Raw genomic sequence first — 17696 nt, 5'->3', positions numbered from 1 at the left:
GGACATCTCTAATAAATTTTATTGTACTGTACTTCCTTTTGTTCATTTGGCCTTTACTTCCTTTTATTCATTTGGCCTTTCTAACAATACTACAGCTGTATCTCTCACTGAAAGAGCAATTTGTTTTGGTTCTCTCTTTTCTAATTCCTCTTTGAATGAATCTAACTTTCCCTTACAACCTTGATGCTCCTTACTAATCCTGTGACTCTCCCTATATCTCTTTGTACAGTCCATAAAGAACTTCTCTCCTTTGACACAAGCAAGGCATATGGAGCAGATGGCATCCATCCCCATGTTTTTAAGTAATGTGCTTCCTAACACCTGACCTTCCTTGTCTGTACCATTTTGTTTATAAACCAAAACTTTTCCTTCACGGAAACATGCATTGGTACAGCTTATCCCAGAAAAGTTGACTGTTAAAACCTTCTAACCATCATCCTGTTGCTTTGGCATTTGCTGTTTCAATATTCTTTAAATCCTTTTAATCCCTCTTCATCTTATATTTTCTATACTCTTAGAGTAAACTGTGGCATATGTCTGTATTAAGTGATGCTCACTCACTGAAAAATACTTGCTAAACATATCTGTATCATATGTTATTGAAGATTATTCTCAGAATCATAGCATACCTTTCTTAATATTGGTGTCAGGGTAATCAAGTTGAAAGGGGATGGCCCTGACTTGACAAGTGTAGATACTCTTTATTTATGTAAGTACATGAAGATTATTGCCATTTTATAAGAGTGATTTTATTCTCTAAATACCTACATGCATTATATACTTTCCTTTTTCCATCCATGATTTTACATATCTGAGACATGTAAATTTTCATTTTCATTTATATTTATTATATTCATTATACTTTGTCGCTGTCTCCCGTGTTAGCAAGGTAGTGCAAGGAAACAGAGACAAAAGAATGGCCCAACCCATCCACACATGCACATATACATACCTATACATTTCAATGTATACATATATATATTTATTTACTTATTTATTTTGCTTTGTCGCTGTCTCCCGCGTTTGCGAGGTAGCACAAGGAAACAGACGAAAGAAATGGCCCAACCCACCCCCATACACATGTATATACATACACGTCGACACACGCAAATATACATACCCATACATCTCAATGTACACATATATATACACACACAGACACATACATATATACACATGCACACAATTCACACTGTCTGCCTTTATTCATTCCCATCGCCACCTCGCCACACATGGAATAACACCCCCCTCCCCCTCATGTGTGCGAGGTAGCGCTAGGATATATACATATATACACATGTACATAATTTATACTTGCTACCTTTATTCATTCTCATCGCCACCCCGCCACACATGAAATGACAACCCGCTTCCCCTGCATGCATGCGAGGTATCGCTAGGAAAAGATAACAAAGGCCTTATTTGTTCACACTCAGTCTCTAGCTGTCATGTATAATGCACCGACACCACAGCTCCCTTTCCACATCCAGGCCCCACAAAACTTTCCATGGTTTACCCCAGACGATTCACATACCCTGGTTCAATCCATTAACAGCACGTTGACCCCGGTATACACATCGTTCCAATTCTCTCTATTCCTTGCATGCCTTTCACCCTCCTGCATGTTCAGGCCCCGATCGCTCAAAATCTTTTTCACTCCATCTTTCCACCTCCAGTTTGGTCTCCCACTTCTCATTCCCTCCACTTCTGACACATATATCCTCTTTGTCAATCTTTCCTCACTCATTCTCTCCATGTGACCAAACCATTTCAAAATACCCTTTTCTGCTCTCTCAACCACACTCTTTTTATCGCCACACATCTCTCTTACCCTTTCATTACTTACTCGATCAAACCATCTCACACCACATATTGTCCTCAAATATCTCATTTCCAACACATCCACCCTCCTCTGCACAACCCTATCTATAGCCCACGCCTCGCAACCATATAGCATTGTTGGAACCACTGTTCCTTCAAGCATACCCATTTTTGCCCTCTGACATAATGTTCTTGCCTTCCACACATTTTTCAATGCTCCCAGAACTTTCGCCCCCACTCCCATGGTTTCATCCGCTGCCAAATCCACTTCCAGATATCTAAAACACTTGACTTCCTCCAGTCTTTCTCCATTCAAACTTACCTCCCAATTGTCTTGTCCCTCATCCCTACTGAACCTAATAACCTTGCTCTTATTCATATTTACTCTCAGCTTTCTTCTTTTACACACTTTACCAAACTCATTCACCAGCTTCTGCAGTTTCTCACCCAAATCAGCCAACAGTGCTGTATCATCAGCGAACAACAACTGACTCACTTCCCAAGCCTTCTCATCCACAACAGACTGCATGTATTTATTTATTTATATTTATCTATATAAATATAAATATATATACTTTGTCACTGTCTCCCACGTTAGCGAGTTAGCGCAAGGAAACATACAAAAGAATGGCCCAACCCACCCTCATACACGTATATACATAAACACCCACACACACACATACACATACCTATACATTTCAACGTATATATACATACACAGACATATACATATATACACATGTACATATTCATACATGCTGCCTTCATCCATTCCTGCCGCCACCCCGCCACACATGAAATGGCACCCCCCCTACTCCCGCGTGCGCGTGAGGTAGCGCTAGGAAAAGGCAACAAAGGCTACATTCGTTCACTCTCAGTTTCTAGCTGTCATGTATAATGCACCAAAACCACAGCTCCCTTTCCACATCCAGGCCCCACAAAACTTTCCATGGTTTACCCCAGATGCTTCACATGCCCTGGTTCAATCCATTGACAGCACGTCAACCCCAGTATACCACATCAGTCCCATTCACTATATTCCTCGCACGCCTTTCACCCTTCTGTATGTTCAGGCCCTGATCTCTCAAAATCTTTTTCACTCCATCCTTCCACCTCCAGTTTGGTCTCCCACTTCTCATTCCCTCCACTTCTGACACATATATCCTCTTTGTCAATCTTTCCTCACTCATCCTCTCCATGAGACCAGATAATTTCAACACACCCTCTCCTGCTCCCTCAACCACACACTTTTTATTACCACACATCTCTCTTACCCTTTCATTACTTACTCCATCAAACCATCTCACACCAAATATTGTTGTCAAACATCTCATTTCCAACACATCCACCACCCTCCTCTGCACAACTCTTTCTATAGCCCATGCCCCACAACCATATAACATTGCTCAAACCACTGTTCCTTCAAACATAACCATTTTTGCTCTCCAAGATAATGTTCTCGCCTTCCTCATTCTTCAATGCTCCCAGAACCTTTGCCCCCTTTTTTGTTTCATGTATCAGTACTTTTATACTTATACTTATCATTTACATAATCATATATCTGGCAAACACTCAGCATTATTTGTGTGAATAAATGAAAAATTGACCTTATTTTCAGTGAAAATATATATGCTAATACACATGATACTGTTTCTTGTATCATAAAACTGATTGTTGTTGAGTAACTCTGGCTTCCTGCCCTGATGATACAATTACAATCCCTACTACATTTCATGGGTTACTATGATGCGGTATTTTCTTGTGTTTTTAGGTTGATAGTGACATACGTTGATAAGAAACAGGATCCTACATCACCTGGGAATTTAAAACATCATCATAAAAACCATTTATCAGTGTCCTGGCATATCATATCTATCATAAGAGACTACTGTACTGGCATGTTGCAGCCTAAGTGCTGAGCATCTTCAGTCTCAGTGTCTTCTCTCTGATCATATTATGATTTTTGCAAAGCAAAATTCACAGGTAATAACCTTTCCTGTCATGCCTAATGTCTGCTCATCATCTGTAAGGCCCTGATCCATCAAAAACGTTTAGCAGGATACAACATCAAGGTCTCGTTTCCAAGCTTTCCTCCACCATGTTGTTCCCACACGTATAGCTTCATATCTAACTGCTTTAGGTCCATAATTGTTAATAGATCAAGTTTTTCTTCTTTCCTTACAGACATTTATGTCCTATAGGGTTCTGTCCTGTCTCCTACACCCTTCTTCCAGATTTTTAATGATCTTATCAGTCTGTGATGTGTAAGTTTTTGGAAAGCTTTATAATCTCTCTATCTATATATAACTCAGACCCCCATTTCCTCAAGCGACTCCCATCAAGGGAATGGCCATAGCAAAAGAGTCGCCACTTATCCCTGTCCTTACATACCTCCTTTGCAAAAAACATTCTATGCATTCTTCCACCATTTCTCTCCCTCCAATACTTTTTCACTCTGTTTTCCATGTCATAGGAGGTTTTCTCCTCACATCCACCTATTTATCTGTACTATCATACAATTTCCTTTTAACTCCCCATCTTGCATTCTTTCCACACTTGCGTACCACCTCAAAATATTACATATTACATTTCACCAACTCTACCAGTAAATGATGTATGTTTCTAAACTCCACATGCTTGATTCCTAGTTCATAAGAAAAAAAATGAGGGGTTTGTAGACTTTTTGCATCAAATCATATATATATGAAAAAAGATTCAAAATCTAAGTGAATATAGCTTGCATATTTAGGATAGGTCAGATCAGTAAATAATGTGTTCTTTGTAAACTAGGAACAGCTAAGTTGTAATTCATCTGGACAGAAAAATGTATTTATGTTTTTGGTGCACTTTTCATACATCAGAAAAAAAAAATTGTGCACAGAGGGTTGCTAAAAAACCAGTTGTGCATCAAAAGGGTTAAAAAGAAAGGATTATTCTGGGATCAGCAAACATCCATTCATGTACCAAAACACAATATTGTCATCACTACTTCATGCATGGATTGATGAAAACTTCATCAGAGTGCTAGATAAAGAAGGATTGGGGTACCCTCAACTCATTTATGCCAAAATGAAGGAAGGGGTACTTGTGGCTCCTCAAACCAAGCAATTCTTAGATGGGCCAGTGTTTGAGGATGTATAGAACAGCCATGAAAAAAGTGCTTGGTTATCTTTTAAGGCTGTCATTAACAGCAGCCAATAAAATGCGATTTCCTAACATATGCTTCTGGCAGTGAATGAGATGTGAATTTCTGATATATGCTAACTTCAGAAACTCTACCATTTTTTATGATGTATGGAGTTTCCTTCGGGAATGTTAATTTTGTGAACACTGATGGTTATTTCAATGACCAGTATCTAATCAAGTACAAACTGTTTTTATCTGCAGTTTAGAATGGTATGGTCATGTACAATGCATGGCAAATGACAGGCTGGTCAAGAAGGTTTATCGTAGGACAGCAGAAGGTATAAGACAAGGTAAACTTGCAGACAGAGGAGAAAGAATACTGCCCATGTATTCCTTTTGTGCCGCAGAGGGTGACTGAAAGGGGCAGGAGCAGGGAGCTGGAACTCCTCCCTTTTTGTATTACTTTCAAAACGAAAGAACAGAACAAGGAGCCAAGTGAGGATTTTTCCCTATAAGGCTCCATCACTTATTGTTAATGCTACCTCACTCATGCAGGAAATGATGAATATGTATACAAAAAAAAAAAAAGAGACCATGGAAGAGATGAGTAAATGTAGTGAAGAATTTTATCAGGAATCGGGAAATTTCAGATGAAGTAGGGATTAAATGCAATTCGTATATTTTGCATATGAGAGTGGTATGAATGGAAACCCTGGTCTCACTGGACAAATCACCTTAATGTGCAAAGCTAAAAAGGAAGGGTTTATAAATCTAGCAGTTCAAATTTCACAAGCTGAGCATAGGTTTAAATAGTTTAAGAAAAAAAGGGGGAAGAGTGGCATTGCTGAGACCATGTGTACCCAATCCATCCAAGTGAATTGAGAATGGAGTAATGATAAAGATATCTTTTTTCATAATTCTTTTCAGTCCTGGGGTTACCATACAATATATATCCTCAGATCTTGTAAATTTCTTCTTGAAATGTAAGAATTTATCAACTGAAAACATTTGATGAGCACCTATGGCTGTTTTGACAAGATAATCTTACAGCAAAGCGACAGACAGAGTCTTCCTGGTGTCTGGTATGAAATATGAGAAATTTTTCAACATTCAGTAGTATGATGCCCATATGACTGTAGTATTCTGGGACACATGACTTAACAATGACTATGTACATGACTTTTTTTAATGAATAACTGGTATTCAGATCATAAGGTGACCCTGACTTTGGGAAGATAATGGCTTGATGAAAAGTTTCAACTGTTTTCAAGGACCGTGACTAGATGGTCCATGTAAGACAAATATTGTCTATATACAGTATCAAGACTTTGTTAAGAGTAGATGGACTTTCCAAGTTAGGATCCAGTTGCTTTGACTGGATAAGAACATCATAATGTGTTCTTTTTGCTCTGAGTGCGTAATACTCTTTTCCTATAAGAAAAATAATCATAACAGTGACATTACCATCATTTGCAATCATCACAACAAGAGTTCAACTGTAACTAAATTATTGGCTTTCTGTGGTAAAATAGTTAATAATACCCAAGATGGTTTAGACCAAAGTATATTAGCTAACAAGCATTACAAGGGAACCATGAAATTATTGGCTTTCTATGGTAAAATAGTTAATAATACCCAAGATGGTTTAGACCAAAGTATATTAGCTAACAAGCATTACAAGGGAACCATGAAATTAATTTTTCAATAATAGCCATAATATTACCAAATCTCCAACAACTACCAATCAATACGAAATATAAACTTTCCCACTCTGGGAGGGTTCTAAGTACAATCATAAGCCAGCATCTTTAGCCTTGCTATCCACACTGTATTACATATGCTTCACTGATGCTTGTGCCTATCTACTGACTGCTAATGTTTTCAATTATCATAATGAGAGCATAATTTGTCATAATGGTTAGTTTTTGTGTGATCACTTGCAGAATTATTACAGGAAGCAGACACATCATTTTTCTGTCTTCAAAGTTCTATTACCACATATAGTGAGCAAGAAAAAGAATTTTCTGCCTTTAACAGAAGACAATGTCCATACATCTATCACATAAATTATCATGTTGACCTTCATTTTCATTTTTATATATTTCACTTAACAATACTCTTAGCATAAGTAACAATTAATTGGCTATTTTCTTTTAAAGTGCTATGGATGACAGGTAATTACAGAATCCAAAGGATCAACAGCAGTGACTTGAGAGAGGAGGTGCATAGTTTTGTAGGCTGAATGTCTTGCATGAGAAAGATGCAGATACCATAGGAGGAATCTTGTGCTCACAAGTGAAACTATAAAACAGTCTCACCTGATGCCTCTATTTAGTATGAAAATTTCAGCAATTCGAATTTCTGTAATTCTGTGTTAGATTGTCCTCATTAAAAATTCTGCACACTGTGCCCAAATAACAAAGGGACATGACCAATGTAAAAGGTACTATGCTTTTCCTCTATCGGAAATAAACAGAAGATAATGATTGGTGAGAAAACATTACAAAATGACAGAACGACTGCACTAAGTTTATGACTCGTAAACAGAAGTGGAAGGTTGAATGAATCTTGCATGTTATGTCAGTTTTATGTACCATGTGAATAATTATGAAATGTATGAAATGTTTTAGTTGTTGGAAGAATGTTACTAGGTTAAAATGTACAAATAAAATGTATAACTAGGTTAAAATGTACAAATAAAATTTATAACTAGGTTACAATGTAAAAAAAAAAATGGATTTGTATGTAGCATTTATGGATCTGGAGAAGGCATATGATAGAGCTGATAGAGATGCTCTGTGGAAGGTATGAAGGATATATGGTGTGGGTGGCAAGTTGTTAGAAGCAGTGAAAAGTTTTTATCAAGGATGTAAGGCATGTGTACGTGTAGGAAGAGAGGAAAGTGATTGGTTCTCAGTAAATGTAGGTTTGCGGCAGGGGTGTGTGATGTCTCCATAGTTGTTTAATTTGTTTATGGATGGGGTTGTTAGGGAGGTGAATGCAAGAGTTTTGGAAAGAGGGGCAAGAATGAAGTCTGTTGTGGATGAGAGAGCTTGGGAAGTGAATCAGTTGTTGTTCGCTGATAATACAGCGCTGGTGGCTGATTCATGGGAGATACTGCAGAAGCTAGTGAATGAGTTTGGTAAAGTGTGTGAAAGAAGAAAGTTAAGAGTAAATGTGAATAAGAGCAATGTTATTAGGTACAGTAGGGTTGAGGGTCAAGTCAATTGGGAGGTAAGTTTGAATGGAGAAAAACTGGAGGAAGTAAAGTGTTTTACATATCTGGGAGTGGATCTGGTAGCGGATGGAACCATGGAAGCGGAAGTGAATCATAGGGTGGGGGAGGGGGCGAAAATCCTGGGAGCCTTGAAGAATGTGTGGAAGTCGAGAACATTATCTCGGAAAGCAAAAATGGGTATGTTTGAAGGAATAGTGGTTCCAACAATGTTGTATGGTTGCGAGGCGTGGGCTATGGATAGAGTTGTGCACAGGAAGGTGGATGTGCTGGAAATGAGATGTTTGAGGACAATGTGTGGTGTGAGGTGGTTTGATTGAGTAAGTAATGTAAGGGTAAGAGAGATGTGTGGAAATAAAAAGAGCGTGGTTGAGAGAGCAGAAGAGGGTGTTTTGAAATGGTTTGGGCACATGGAGAGAATGAGTGAGGAAAGATTGACCAAGAGGATATATGTGTCGGAGGTGGAGGGAACGAGGAGAAGTGGGAGACCAAATTGGAGGTGGAAAGATGGAGTGAAAAAGATTTTTAGTGATCGGGGCCTGAACATGCAAGAGGGTGAAAGGCGGGCAAGGAATAGAGTGAATTGGATCGATGCGGTATACTGGGGTTGACGTGCTGTCAGTGGATTGAATCAGGGCATGTGAAGCGTCTGGGGTAAACCATGGAAAGCTGGGTGGGGCCTGGATGTGGAAAGGGAGCTGTGGTTTCGGGCATTATTGCATGACAGCTAGAGACTGAGTGTGAACGAATGAGGCCTTTGTTGTCTTTTCCTAGCGCTACCCCGCACACATGAGGGGGAGGGGGATGGTATTCCATGTGTGGCGAGGTGGTGATGGGAATGAATAAAGGCAGAACTGTGAATTGTGTGCATGGGTATATATGTATGTGTCTGTGTGTGTATATATATGTGTACATTGAGATGCATAGGTATGTATATTTGTGTGTGTGGACGTGTGTGTATATACATGTGTATGGGGGTGGGTTGGGCCATTTCTTTCGTCTGTTTCCTTGCGCTACCTCGCAAACGCGGGAGACAGCGACAAAGCAAAATAAAAAAAAAATAAATACAATGTAGAAAAAAAAATGTATAAAGATATGTGTGAATGACTCAGGGGTTATTTCCATTTGATGACTGACTTACAGGTTATGTCCACTTGATGATAAAAAAAGAGTTTGTATGATTGGGCTCTGCCAGAAGAGTGGGATTAAAAATCCCGAGTTTCCTTGATCAAGCGTCTGAACAAATTTGAGGTGTGGAGGTAAACTTCGGGTTATGAGGGAAGTATTGTGTTTCTATATTAATCAAAGTTTTTGCACGTGAAGTAGTAATGGATTTATGTACAGGTGTTATAATCAGAGAAGACTGACCTGTAAAACCTGATAGGATGGTGCAGTTAGGGCCATTTTTGTATGGGGGTGATATTGTGTTAAGGGTTGTGTACACTGATCTATAAGATTCTCTAAAGGAACCTGAAGTTTATGTTTGATGAGAGAGCTACATACTATGAGGGACATAATGATGTCTTAAGGGGTGGTGGTGGAATGAGATATGAAATATAGTTAGGCAGTGAAAAGATTAGTGAGAATGAAAAATTATCAAACAATCCTCTGGCATTCTTTCTTCTCATACTTAAGAGATTGCTATATCCCATCTATTGTTCCCTTCTACGTTACATATTTCACAGCCAATTGTGATCATCTGTTCGCTTTTCTGATTTTTGGTGATAGAGTTGTCAGTTACACACCGTTTCTCAGCTGGCTTCATTCTCACATTTTAGTGTCCCCACTATAGTACCTTTTCAAGAATTCTCTCTATACAAAATTTTCTAAGGTTTCTGATTCTTAAAAAAGTTTCCCCACAGTCACCTCCCTTCCCAAAGAATTCTTTATTTGTAATTATTCACCATGTACAATTCATGACATGCATTCCCTGACTTCTGCTATATAGATACATACAGAAAAAGGGAGCTGCCATCACAGCTAACTGCCCTGTAACAAACCAACAGCCACAAAAATCTTAACAAAATTGATCTTTTTCTGTATTTTACTATTTTTCATGTCATATAATCACCCTACTACCCAGTGCTTCTCTTGAACACAAAACAGTTCATATTCTTGGATAAAGGCAACTGATTTACACAGCAGATGCTTTCTTTTGCTTCATAAAAAAGAATGGATCAAGCAAAATCTTCACAATATTCCATTACTTATACGCATCTCAAGTTCTCAACAAGAGTAATTCTCTCTCACACATGAAATTCTTTAAACTTTATACTTTAACTCTGCCTTCTCTTAATTACCCCAATTCACTTCAACTAAGTGCAATCTTTTAATCACTTCAACATTTCTGTATAAACCTCAATGCTATATCACTCATGCAGTTCTGTACCTCCCTCTCATTTCCTAATTTGCTGTTTTACCCTTTCAAAAACACCACTTTATACCTATCCATCTTCCTATAATCAATCTTAAATGCGCATCCATTCATGCATGGTAGATGAAGCGCACACATTCAAACATAGTACACCTCCATAGCAAAGAACAAATAGTCATTCTCCTCAAATTCCCATTTTACCTATTAGCACTCAACAACTGATTCATAGAATATGTCAATCTCTTCCTATTGAACTTTCAACCAAATTAAACTTCATCCCCCTCTTATATGCTAGACTTTCTCCAAGTTGTTTGTTTCCACCCATGTACCCATTTAATGACTTCACACCATATTTCTTCATTCTTTTTCCACTAAACCTCTAAATACCTATTAGATTATCCACCTTAACTGTTCTAACCTATCATCACCTTGGGAAACCAGACTCGTTTCTAAACATAGGAGAGGGGACGGGCACTTAATGCAGAGGCTTCCCACACCCTTTCTAGACAACTTCTAATGCAACAAAGCTCTCAATGTACTTAAAGCTCTTTTCCTGTTAACTCTTACAAATTTTTGTTCTAATATTAACAGTCATCATTCCTAAATAATGATACCCCTCTATATCTTCCAGTTCTTTCCCACTCAAACTAATACTATATGATGTAATATACTTCTTTCTAAATGAATGGCCTACTTTTATTTGATTTTACTTTCAACATCCTTTTACACACTTCTCTAAAGCAATTTCTCCCCAACCCCTCTACTGCGTCATCTAACATCACTATTGTCGGCACACAATAATAATGATTTCCATCTCACAACATGTGAGGTTCTACCATCCATATTCTCCCCATGTCATTCTCATATCACATACTAATCAACCATGTGAATATCAAATTTCTCTTTTTTTCTCTACTGATCTTATCAGAGGCCTTTTCAAAATATTTTCCAAAAGATGTAACACTCTCTCCTTTCCCTCTGTTGCTTATTCTATGAAACATTTGGAAAAGTCTGGTCCATGCTTACTCTTTCACCTCTAATATGCAACAAGAGGTTCAATAATCTGTTCTTTGCAGTCCATTACAATCCTACCATACATTTCATGAACTCTATCAAGATTTCTTTCTCAGTAATGTGTTCAATACAATTATTCCTTTTTTTCCTTTCTTTTTCAGTGTAAGATTACAACTGTCTCAATTCTACCATTTGGTACCTTGCCATTCTTCTGTGGTGTCACATTCACTTTCCATATCCGTTCATTTGCATGTTCACCATCAATCTTCACCATCCTTCTCAAAAACCCATTTACATCTGCCATTTCATTTTTCAGTAATATTATTGGTCTTCTTGTCTCCTTTATAAAGGTTTACTCTCCACATAACTATCTGGCACTTTCCCATCAAACCAATATCTTTTATCTCATCACTTTTTATCTATTCCATATAGTACTTTCTGCCCTTCTCATAATCTTCACTCATTCTAAAGCAATCTTCCAACATTATCTAGGACATGCTTATTTTACAAATACACCTTTCTTCCCAATTAACATTCCTCCATTGTGGTTTATCATACTCCAAAGATTTTTGGTTTCAATATTTTCCCTTTGGTTTCCTTCGTGTCCATTATTCCACCCATCGCCCTAGACTTATCTTCTTTAACTCTCACCTTCCAGTCACCAATGCCTTCAGATCTAAGAAGAAATTCTTCCAAATGTTCTTCTCATCCACTAACTTCCTTAATTCTTTAACTATATTCAGTTGTATATATATATATGCACTTTTAATTCTGCTTTGTTGGACATTCAGACCACAAACATGAAATAAATGTTGACCACACAAAATTTTATGTCGTGTGAAGGTTAACATTTCTTCTATCAACAATGCCTCTTAATGCTCTGTTAATGTGTTTGCCTTGAATCTCACTCTGATATCTCTACCTGCATATTACTAACCATACTCTGAATACTTCCAACTGAAAATTCAAAATCCTGTTAACTCAACATTATGTGCTCATTCACAACCACATAGTACACACTGACCCCTCTCGTCCCTCTCTTCTCCAATACAACTACCATATCTATATGTTAATTCCCTGGTCATAAACTTAAAGTTACTAAGAAGTAGTAAAAGTGAGAACCTGTCAGTCCATAGAAACTAAAAATCATCATTTTCGTATCCATGTAATTTTTAAATTTCACGGACATGTCTAATGACCCAAGTTCCACTGCATGGTTAAGCTTCTCACATTCTGTTACAGCCAAAACTATGCATGATTCTGATGACATCAACATCATTTCTTATGTCTAACTTTTTAAAAGCATCTGAAAAGAAAACAAATCAACCATGGCAAAGTTGGGTGCCAACATTCAGAATAAATACTACATCAGAATTCTAGTTTACTGTACCTGGCATGTAGTAATATCCATTGCCAGCTTGAAAGTAGAGAGGAACGCTATTAAGATTTACATTCCTTGGTCCAGATCTCTTCTGCCTCAGTGATATTGCCAACAGTCCATGGAACAGCCAAGCAACCATGAATCTTAGTTGCTACAATCCAGTCAATCAGATGCATTTATTTTGTTCTATCTTATTTTGATTCATGAGCAGAGATTTTACAGAAGCGTCATAGTCATCCTGACTTGACAATCATTGGATCATTTGCAGCCATCTGCTCGAGTCTTTCCATAATCACCCACTCTTAACTTACCAATCTCTGGACCATAGGCAGTAATCTGGTTGAGCCCCGACATGGTGGCAGTATATGGAAGGGGCCGTAGGGTTTTCTCTAGATTGGGCGCAGACTTACTCCATCGTTTTTGGTTGTCGTGCTGCTGAGGAATGATGTGGCCTCGCTCCTTCTGATGTGCTGTGCTGGGTCCCCACGTCTTACCCTTCACACCATCAGCTGGTACTGCAAGTGAAACTTGTTAATTAATTTGTGACAAACAAAAGAAAATTAGATTTCAATTCCAGTTTAAAAATAAGCAAACAGAACAATAAATCCCTTACTCTTTGAATTACTGTTACAAAATATCAAAATTAGTAGGCACTTTCAGTATTTGTATTTAATGATTAATCTTTAATATAGAATGGCCACTGTAGACTTACTAAACCATACTGTTTTATTCAGAATATCATATAAAAATAAAACAAAAGTTAATATATGTATATACATGTATGTCTATATATAATTTCAAATATGGATATTCTGACCATTGGTCTATAAAAGCATATACTGTACCTAATGAAACAACTTTTTACATAATATATGTCAATAACTGTACAGAAACTTTTAATAGTTCTAAAAAAATTAACATTTAGAAAGATATGTCATGTATCATTGTATTATGTCAATACATGGCTACAATAGAAAAAAAAAAAGATCGAAAATTCTATTTTCTAAACAAACAAAACCTTCTGTGTACGACTATTTCGACTACACCATAGTTATATTGTTTTGAGCATTCTTCATCACATGCAGTGCTTTTAACAAGACCACAATATAAAAAATCAATGAAGCAAAGTTTTATAACAAAATCTAAATGGCAGGATTTCATTCTGAAAAAAATTAAATGTATGTATAAAATAATATATAACTGAATTTAACTGACTTAAGGAATCTCAGCATGAACACTGAGCTGAAGTTGAACCATTAACCATTTCTCCACTTATCACAAGGGTTATGCAATGTGCCTGTTGTTTAAATTTGTTTCAAAAAACATCCATATCAGTGCATAATTCCAACATTATGCTCTGAAATGAAGTTATGTAAGTAAAAGTTGATGAGCAACAGGAAATTTTTGTAGATAAATTTCTTAACCATCAAAAAGTAAGCAATGAAGAGAAAAGCTAGTTACAATCATTATGTACAGTAAACTTATGCAACAAATTACAGAGAATACATCAGGCCTCAGTGTTTCTACGTAATTCATTAATATGTACATGGTTCTTTAATGGTTTATGATTTCCAGAGCCTGGTTCATGCAATGCAACAATTTTTCTTCATAATTCAAGTATCAATCATTGCTTTATTTACTGATACATATGCATGTCATGAGAATAGCATAATGCATTTTTTGATGGATAGTCCAGGCATACTGTCTCAGATTTATAAAACATATCATGTTTCCTAAACTGGCCATATTTAACAGGCAGCAATTTTTCATCTATTGTTGATGTAAGTAGTAGAATGAAATTTGTCAAATATTTCATCCTTCCAAGATATCAACTACTGTAATTTCATTCCTTATAAAATACTATGCCAAAACAAACTGAAAAGAATATTGCAAAAAATTTTTTGATTATGGGTAGATTACTTATGTTTACAAATATTTAAATTCCACTTTTAACATTACTAAAGATTTTCTGTCTTGAATCAATACCAAGTGGCTTACACACTTGCCAGATGTTCACTTTGACATCTTTATGATTTCAATTATAATTTTCAGTTTCTATTTTCTGTATGGGAATTTTGACCATTTTTTGGGAGGAGGGAGTTAGATTACATTAGCCCTATAATCTAGCCCCATAATCATAAAGGGGAACTACCTATGAGTCAAAGGACAGAACAACTACATCTACTATCCTTAAATTTATGGCTTTCATTAAAAATTTGTTTGAAATATCAATGACGATAGCTGATACCGAGGTGAGTGAGATTAATGCTCATCTTTAACAATATTGATAGTTGTCAATTATCAAGAAAGACATTAAAGTTATCTGATGAAAAAAAATCATCTAGCTCCTTGACAACTGTCTTACTCAAATCCAAATATCAAATTTGTTTTTCATTTTTCAATCTTTAGTATCATTATCCATAATTTTCTATTCTATGTAGTGTAGTTTCCAGGTAAATGAAACCCAAAAGTTTCCCCAACTTTAAACAAGTTTGCCTTAAATGAATCTGAAGTTAAATGATATAGTTTTTAACACCAACAATTTGATAAAATGGTATGGTTCAAATTTAAATAATTTGTCGAGAACAGTGTCAGCATCTCTGTTCAAAACCTAAGCTGGGTGTCTTCCATAGAGGGCTTGGGGAATGCTGCTGAAAGTACTTGTTCAAGTAGAAAACTTTTAACACAGGTTCTGAAATTTGAATGGTTAGTAGGGTCACAGTCTCAGAAGTTAAAAGAGAGACCAGATTATATTTATCCAGTACAAAAGGCTGGCAGGTAAGCAGAAAGCTGACAGATATATAACCTATTTGGGTGCTTACCACACAATTATCAAACTCCAACTGATGTACAGGACTAATTTCTCCAGAGAAAGAAGCTGAGTATTCATTTATACAGTACATATACTGATTTTTATATTACTGTACTTAACACTGATTTCTGTAATATTTGTGTTTGTTTTGTTAGTTAATGTGAAAACAGTGTCCAGTATTGGGCCTCACACAGAGTGTGAAACATATTTCCATTAGTACAGGTACATCACTAATTTTTCAGCACTCTTGGTTCCAACGCCTTGCCGGATTAACTATTTTGCCAGACCAACTGTGGTCACGTAATAATAATTCATCAACACACCTGTAACTCACTAATTATATATCTCCCATGTGTCTAAAGTATACCAAAGACTGCTAGAAATTTAAATTAAACAAATAATAAATGAATATTAAATAAATGAACCAGGGCATGTGAAGCATCTGGAGTAAACCGCGGAAAGTTTAGTGGGCCCTGGATGTGGAAAGGGAGATGTGGTTTTGGTGCATTATACATGACAGGTAGAGACTGAGTGCGAACGAATGTGGCCTTTATTGTCTTTTCCTAGCACTACCTCGTGTGCATGCGGGGGGAGGGGGTTGTCATTTCATGTGTGGTGGGGTGGCGATGGGAATGAATGAAGGCAGCAAGTATGAATTATGTACATGTGCAAATATGTATATGTCTGTGTATGTATATATATGTATACGTTGAAATGTACAGGTATGTATATGTGTGAGTTGGGCCATTCTTTCCTCTGTCTCCTTGCACTACCTCACTAACGTGGGAGACAGCGACAAAGAATAATAACGAAAAAAAAATACATTATACACCTGCTCAGGACTGGAGTGCCCATCAGCTATGAGTTTCACAAATTTGTCCACATAACTGGCAGCTCCTTCACGGTCTGCAGACTGCCTTTCTCCACCCACTTTATTCATGGAAATTCCATGACGCTTTCTGAATCTTTGAATCCATCCTTCACTAGTCACGCTCATGTTGTAATTCAAGTTCTTTATGGAACAACTTAGCCAGGTCCATTATCATGCTACCTGACAAGTCCACTCCATCACTGCAATGCTGTCGAAACCATTCCATCACCACTCAATCGTGCTCAGTACTCTTACCATCTTTCATGTTTTTCTAATCATCATTTGCTTCTTGGAATTGCTGTCTGCATAGAATTTCAATATTTTCTCCCTTTGCTTCTTTATATCATAAACAGTTGATGAACCAGTACTGTAGATGTCACACAGCTTATGCACTGAAACACCATGATCCCTTTTTTTTTCAACAGTTCAACTTTATCTTGGATCGATATGGACAGGTGTTTACGTCTGACACCACGAGTGACACTCTCATATGTCTTAGAAGCCATAGCTAGGGTTAAATTTAAGCAAAATACGCCAAGAATCTCACAGAATTGCGGTATCACCACCAAGTACAGTGGCCGCCCAATAAACTAGTCTGGTTGCCGCAGTAATTTCAAGTTCCCTCACGTAATTTTGTCCGGACTAAAGGAGGTGCTGAACCATCAGTTGCCGGAAATTCGTGGTGCACCTGTATACTGAAAATTATTCACTTTATTTAAATTTGCTTTGAGAGCCATTTTCCTCGAATGCATTCCTCATTTAAAGTGGGGGAGACCTGTATCTGATCTCAAATTCAAGATGGAATAGACTAGTTCTGATTCAATACAGTAATTTCAACTAAGAGGCAACATTTCATGGATGTAGATTAAATAATTTAAAAGATGATTTATTTGGGCTGTCAGTGTTACCTCTATGAATCCTTTCTGAAATGAATATTTGGATCTTTTGGTGAGTAAACAAAACTGAATATTCATCTTCAGAAGTTTCAGGCAGTTAAAGCTGACTGTACTTAGGTTCTTGCCATTTTAGCTCTAATAAAAACTCAGGCATTACTCTATAAAA

General features: G+C 37.0%; 1 protein-coding gene across 6 annotated transcripts in view; it reads right to left on the bottom strand.

The window, feature by feature from the left end:
• Nucleotides 1–17696, bottom strand: part of LOC139766126 (uncharacterized) — a 94332-nt gene that overhangs the window by 54260 nt on the left and 22376 nt on the right. For 3 of the 6 annotated variants that reach the window (XM_071694354.1, XM_071694352.1, XM_071694351.1), the window contains 2 exons: nucleotides 13263–13466; nucleotides 12961–12987 (listed from right to left, as the gene is read on the bottom strand). In XM_071694354.1, the coding sequence (XP_071550455.1) occupies nucleotides 12961–12987; nucleotides 13263–13466 (231 nt within the window). The remainder of the gene's footprint in view (nucleotides 1–12960; nucleotides 12988–13262; nucleotides 13467–17696) is intronic. The other 3 variants (XM_071694356.1, XM_071694355.1, XM_071694353.1) reach the window with 2 other exon arrangements.

This window comes from Panulirus ornatus, chromosome 57 (genome assembly GCF_036320965.1).
Source record: "Panulirus ornatus isolate Po-2019 chromosome 57, ASM3632096v1, whole genome shotgun sequence".
NCBI lineage: Eukaryota > Metazoa > Arthropoda > Malacostraca > Decapoda > Palinuridae > Panulirus > Panulirus ornatus.
The sequence above is the reverse complement of the archived record's forward strand: the minus strand, read 5'-3'. Positions and strand labels throughout refer to the sequence as shown.